At 39.5% G+C, this 6674-nt stretch overlaps 1 protein-coding gene across 2 annotated transcripts in view; it reads right to left on the reverse strand.

Moving 5' to 3' along the window:
• LUZP2 (leucine zipper protein 2) overlaps positions 1–4113 on the reverse strand; it is a 469487-nt gene extending 465374 nt beyond the window's left edge. For both annotated transcript variants that reach the window (XM_088017667.1, XM_028117737.2), the window contains exon 1: positions 3967–4113. In XM_088017667.1, the coding sequence (XP_087873793.1) occupies positions 3967–4028 (62 nt within the window). In that variant the 5' untranslated portion in view covers positions 4029–4113. The remainder of the gene's footprint in view (positions 1–3966) is intronic.
• Between the last annotated feature and the right edge of the window lie 2561 nt (positions 4114–6674).

The following is a 6674-nucleotide window of genomic DNA, read 5'->3' on the forward strand; positions in this document are numbered from 1 at the left end:
ATCCCCAAATAAGTCATTTTAAAAATTGCTATTGGAAATAGGCAACTAAGGTCCAGAATTGAAATTTGAAAAGTCAAAAATTCGCTTGTTAATATCTTCTTAGCCAAGAGAAGACCTGTCTCTAACTTGATTACACAGAAGAGTGCAATTCTTATCTCAAAGGAATGTACATAGGGCCATATAAAGGTGTCTGTGGCAAGACTCACTCTGTGTAGGGCTTGGGAAAACAAACCCACAATTACCTCATATCAACAGCGGGTGGCGGGGGGGGGGTGTTAAGGAAGACTGCTTCCTACATCAAATTTATTTGCTTAATTTTTTTAAAAAAGGTGCTTATTGTGTTTTTATTGTGATTCCAGTCTTTTCTTTATCCTATACATCAATTTAATTCTGAGGTTAGTTTAAGGTACAGAGCAAATAAGAGCCTAGAGCATCTTCAATATATAATATCTAAAAATAGATTCCAAAGTAAACATGTGGTATGACTGCTGATCAGAGGGCCCAGGAGAGACCTCTAAGGTGACTCCTATGGGGAGGACTATAAGCCTACCATCTGCTTAAAGTCCTTGCTTGACGGAACACCACCAGAAGTCAGTAGACCTTCACTCCTCCCCTGCCATGTTTCTCTTCCCATTAAGTCATTTAAAACTCAATAAACCAAAGGCATCAAGAGTAGAATCACAGCATAAAGGAACTGAGGTTCAACAGACTAAAGCACAAGCCTTCTCCAGCACTCCATGGGTCCCTTTTCACCAAGAACTTCTAAAGATTTTTTCACCCTACTATTCCTTTCAATACCTATACTACTTCTTTCTGAAGTGAATTGCTGGCTGCCTTGAACAGCAATTTAATACTCCTACAGAAGGAAGCTCTTTAAAAAAGTATAGTCATTCTACTCTAAAGCTATTAAGCCAACATGTTTGCTTTCTTTGACCACATTTATTTGTGCACAGGTTAAATGGGTTTCTGCATTAACTTCATAATTCATAACATTAACTTGATGTTTTGAATTTGTATGTACTTTCTAAACAGGAGGGACAATATCCAGAAAATTAAACAGCGCTTTTTTAACTCCATGGGGCTTACCAGTAAAATAATTCTTGGTTATTGTTGATGGTGAACATTTAACTTTTTTTCAAGACAAAGTAACTCTGATTGAGGGGCATCAAAGTCGTTCACGATGGTGTAAATTATGGAATTTTTCGGCTTCAGCACCTAAAGTTGTTACAGAAATGTGAAGACGAAGAGCAAACGAAAACAGAAAGCTATCCAAAAAATTCATATTTAAAAGGCAAAACTGTTTTACAGTTTTCATCCCTGTGGATAAAAAACTATTATACAGTAACAATCTTTCTCTAATTGTAGCATGTGCCTTAGTGAACACATTCCTTTACTATAAAACAAAACTAAACTTGTAGGCCTCTTGGAAAGATAATAATCTGGTATTAAAGAGCTATGCCCAGAGAAAGGGATGTTGAAACGAATACTTTTTTTTTTTTTTTTGCATTAAGAGACTCAGATCCACATTCTTAACACTTTGAAAAGAACTTGACAATAAAAATGATACCATCCAAAGGCTGTAAGAAAATCTTTGCTAATGCTTTGCTAATGCTAATGCTTTCAACATGATATAAGCATGTGAAATGCCACTTGCTTCACACACAAGACCACTGACTAAGAAACTAACAAAAAGTCTTTGGCTAGAAAAATCCACTGTCACCAGGTGCTCATGGCTGAACTACAGTTTTTTCTCAGGAGGACAATAAACTCACCTCTACTAATGCAACTGTTCTTACAAACCTGTTTAGTTGAGGTTCTAGCCTGCACATGAACCATATGCCTATAAGAGATCTTAACTATCACAAAGAGAATGGCCTTCTGTTAGAAACCATTAAAATATAATCTCTTCTTGCAAAATGACGTATTTGGTAGTAGCATATTCATTGTCAAATCTGCTGTCACAAGATGATCTGGATATCCAGTAAAATAAATTGCTACAGAGTAATCACAACAAGACAGAGCACTGATTATGAAAAGTTTCACTTTAAGCCCAACATGCTCTTTCTGTTGAGTTGCAAGAAGGAAAATTTAAAGACCTGACATAAGTTTTTACATACAAACGATACTGCAGAAGTTTCATATCTAAAGTAAACTAGGAATGAGTAATTCTAATTTTTGTTGTAATAAATGTGTTGGCTATTTAAAAATTTTATCCTAATAAAAATTAACACTTCCATAAAAGGAAAGATGATGGCTTTTTGTATTATGTAACCAATACTAAAACTTTAAAAGCTAGAGACTATACAGCTTCCTGAGTCACTTAAATTATAGCATCCTTAAAAAGCAAATGGACTTTGGGAACACTAGAGATTTTCACTGTCTTTAAAAATCATTGTGGGCTGGGTTTCTATTGTTTAAATATTTATTATTTTGTGCATATGATGACAGGCACCTACTTAAGTGTTCAAACTTTGAGAATTTCCTTTTTCTAGAAATCACAGTTATTAAACTACAACAAGAGTTCAGAGTAAGTGGCAAGACACTTAAAAAAGATGACTGATGTACAATTTGCACTGAGTCATTTAGAGTTAACCACAAATATTAAAATGGGTTCTGTAATTGGAGCAAGTTAGTAAAATACTGGGAAGCAAAGTGATTTTGAAACCATCTGCATTTTGTGAACCGAAGTGACAAGCAACCCTTAGAAAAAATAAAAATATATATATAACTCATATTCCATTTTAATCTGGGAAAGTCACCTGGGCTTTGTCTGCAAGGAAAGACTAAGTTTATGAACGATTAGGGCTAAATCAAACAGTCCTCACTCTAAAAGGAAAGTCTGGTTAGAAGAATCTGAAAGAGGATGTATAGATTAAGAATGGAATCAAGAATTTTACTGCCTCATTTTTACAGATAATGAGTTTTCCTCATTCTTAATTTCAGAATTTGATATAATCCTGTTTTCCCTCTTCATTTTCCATCAGATGCACAATCAGATAATGTTTCCATTCACAGAGATTTGAAACGATCCTCATGCTGAGAGGATTATTTTATTTCATAGTAGCCAAGGGAAAGAGGTTGCTGCCAGTATGATGTTAAGGGCATACAGAATAAAGGCTCAGTCCTGGGCAATGAAACAGACCACCTTTGTGCTTCTCTTGAGGACAAAGCATGCAAACCCATCACCAACTTTGGGACTTGATCAACAGTGGGGAGTCACAAAACTCTTTTCAACCACTGCATTTTAAACCTCCACTAAAAATAGCTTCTCTGTACTGGGGCTTAAAGTCCCATCTGTGGCCAGTGACGAGTACAGTACTTAATTGTTTCTGACTAGGGTCTCTGTATCAGCACTCTGAGAGTGTCTTCTAACTTTTCATCGCCTTGTGTGTTCTTTAATTAGACCTGTTCACAAGATAGCCAAATGAAAATGCCTACCACTAAGCCTACTCAAGACCTTAAAACAGGCCATTTCACATGTCCAGGAACTTTTGTACAAAGCTTACCATCTTCCAGTATTAATCATTTTTCTCTGGTTCCGGTACCTTAAAATCAGACACATTTAGAGGAGGTAAGCCCTGTGGCTATTAAGACAGCTCTAATGTAAAGACATGGCCCGGTGACAATTCCCTCATTGTCTCTCCATTTCCTTTATTTTGGTCTGTCACTGCCTGTTATCTGTGCTCCTACTAGGGCTGGAGAAAAACATCTTTTCTTTGAAGGGGGAAGCGCTTAGTCCCCTCACTGATAGGAACACTGAGACTTTCTCTAAGGGCTAGGGTAACTAGAAAAGGGCTCTACTCTCCCGGAATGATTTCAGAGCCCAAAACACAGAGGTACCCTTTAACTTAGGCGGGAGATGCAAAGAGCTGAAGTGTCTGTCCTTGGCCCCCACAGGTGACCTGCAGTAGGACCAGCCCACCAGCGGCGCCCCTCGGCTCCGGTCACTCCCGCTCCCGGACTCACCTGGTGCTGAGGACCAGCGCCGGCAGGAGAGGCAGCAAGTAGTGCGCTGGGCTGAATTTCATGCTGTCGCCTGCCGGGGTCCTCCTTCCCTCGCTGCCTTTGCTCTCCCTCCTCCTCCGGGTCCTGTCGCTCCGCGGCGCCTGGCTCTGTCCCCGGCCGGCGAAGAGCCGTCTCCAGCAGCGGACGGAAGGAAACAGACAAACGGACGGACGCCTCGCGAAGGCAGGCACTGAGAGCGGGGAGTATCTTCGGCAGTGATGTCACCAGCGAGGCGAGCCCTACCGGGGATTGTTCGGCAGGCCGCTCGCTGCTCCCGAGCCTGGAGGGCGCGTTGTCACTCGCGCTGGAGGCGGCGCGGGCAGGGGGGGGGGGGCGGAGATGGCCCCGCGCTCGGGTCTACAGGCTGCGCTCACCCGGCTGCACACCCTCTTGGGGTTGATCATTCATTCTCCTTCTCTGGAGGCTGGGGAGAAGGAGGAAGGGGAGGGGAAGGGCGGGGCGGGGGTGGGGGGCGAAGAAAGAAATCTAATCTTCCAGTAATTGAGCCTGAGTACTCAGCAGGATGTGAGACAGAATTCACTGGGAAAGACTCTCAGACGCTCAGAGTCGCTCAGAGTCGCAGGCAGGTGTCCCTCACCTGATTACAGTGTTTGGAAAAATGTCGCTCTAGAGAGTGTTTCAAATATTCTAATCAGAAATGCATAATGATTAGCCTGAGCCAGATATTAGAAAAGCAGGAGTGAGCAGTGTCCAGAAACGGACCCTGAGCCCATAAAGCTGCACTGCAAGGTTCTTAGTCCGGAAACGTGGAATATAAAGAGGTTTCGGGACATAAGTTAAAACGTCTGCTGCTTCTGGGTTTTGAAAATTTCTGATCTTCCTTCAATTTCAATCTGTCCCCTAGTACCAGCAGCGGGTAGTGGGGTTGGAGCTGGTGGCCCAATTGCACTCACCTGAAGGGGTCCTTCCCTTCAGGTGAGGAGATATATCAAAATGCTAACAGCAATTCACTCAGAGTGGTGGTATCCGGGGGCAAAAGACTGTCATTTTGTTTTCTATACTTTTCAAATTTTCTATAATAAACATCTGGTATTAAGCTTTATTTTTGGAAAAATTAGTAAAATAAAAACTCTAATACAAAGTAGTATTTTTGTAAAAGCAAGTCTGGAAAACAGCCAACTTCGCTTACTGAGATGTTCAATCCTAGGGTCCTTACAACATGGTTTATTTTTGATCTTCCAGCAGTAGTTCTTGGTTAAATGTTATAAAGTACTCCTTCATACATTATTAGATTGATCCTTACCAGAGTCATCCCAGAGAGATATAAATTAATGTTGTCCCTATTACAGAAATGAGGTAACTGAAGACCATGAAAATTTAGGCTGGATAAAAAAAAAAAAAAAAAAAAAAAAAACAAAGAACTTGATTCTTTTAAATCTTAAGCAAACCCTACCGTTGCCTGGAACATTATACCTAGTACAACTAACAAAAAGCTGATGTTCAGTAAAGACCGAAGTGTACCAAAGACCCCGAGGGGCAAAGGTCAGGTGGTCAACAGGAATTCCTATCCAGAGGGTTCAGCTCACATTCTATTTTCTCAGGGGCAAGACCCTTACAGTAAAATGTAGATGAAACATCCCTTTTAATCTAATTTTTGAAACATGATTTGCAAGAAAAATATTTGTTATAAAGCTTTATTTTAAAAAGGATACAAGCTTAAAGAATTAATCATCTAATGTACTGATTTGTTTTTGTTTTTGCTTTTAATGGGACTGAAGTTTAAGACATTTATACAGAACAGATATTGCTTTCAAACCCCAGACTACTGAAACAGAAGAGTAATAACTTTTGCAAACTGGATACCAGCCCCTTGGACAATAGGGTCCACAATAGATAGAACTAGGCATATATAAAAATGAACTCACATATGAATTACATGTCATTTACAAAGAAAAACTGCACTACACTCTCCTAAAACAGAACTCTGACTCCAAAGGAAAATATGTATTTCAGTTTGCTCCCGTCAAAATTATTTAACAATAGATTTCCTGCTCAGTTTGGAAGGTGATCATTTGAGTTACATACTCAACAAAAACATATGACTGCTTGGTAATAAAAAAAATACATATACTAGGAAATAACACTCATACTTGTAGAACACATATTTGTTTACATAACAAGTGTGCATTCATTATCTTGTGGTCTTAATTATAGGAACCAAATGTACTAGTGATTTCTATTATCCTCTTCTTTTGCAGTTGAAGTGACAGATTCAGAGTGGTTAAGTAACTTGCTCAAGGTCACCCGTTACTTATATAGTGGGTAACATTCAAATTCAGTCTGTATTACTTCACAATATTTCTTTTGAGGGAAAATTTTTTTAACACACCTATGTAAGAAGAAACATTCTCCAACCTAAATTGTATTACTTTTTATTAGCTGTACAACATAAAACAATAGACAACTATAGATGGTCAGCCAAGAAAGAAGAGTATCAGAATGAACTTTGTTTAGACTGTGTTTCACAGTTAACCTATGCCCCTGTATTGGATACCAATAAAGAACCATAAGGTTTGTTGGCCTCTGTGCATGTTCTGCAAGCAGGAAAAAAGACATCAAACTTAGAAGGGCATGCAAGCATCAGGGAAGCCCATTTGGAAGGTGATCCTAAGTGAGATTTTGGAAACTCCTGCAGATTTAGAGGACTG

The sequence above is a fragment of the Eumetopias jubatus genome, unplaced genomic scaffold (genome assembly GCF_037043125.1).
Source record: "Eumetopias jubatus isolate StellerSeaLion01/CBP00866 unplaced genomic scaffold, mEumJub1_p1.0 scaffold_13, whole genome shotgun sequence".
NCBI classification, from domain to species: Eukaryota; Metazoa; Chordata; class Mammalia; order Carnivora; family Otariidae; genus Eumetopias; species Eumetopias jubatus.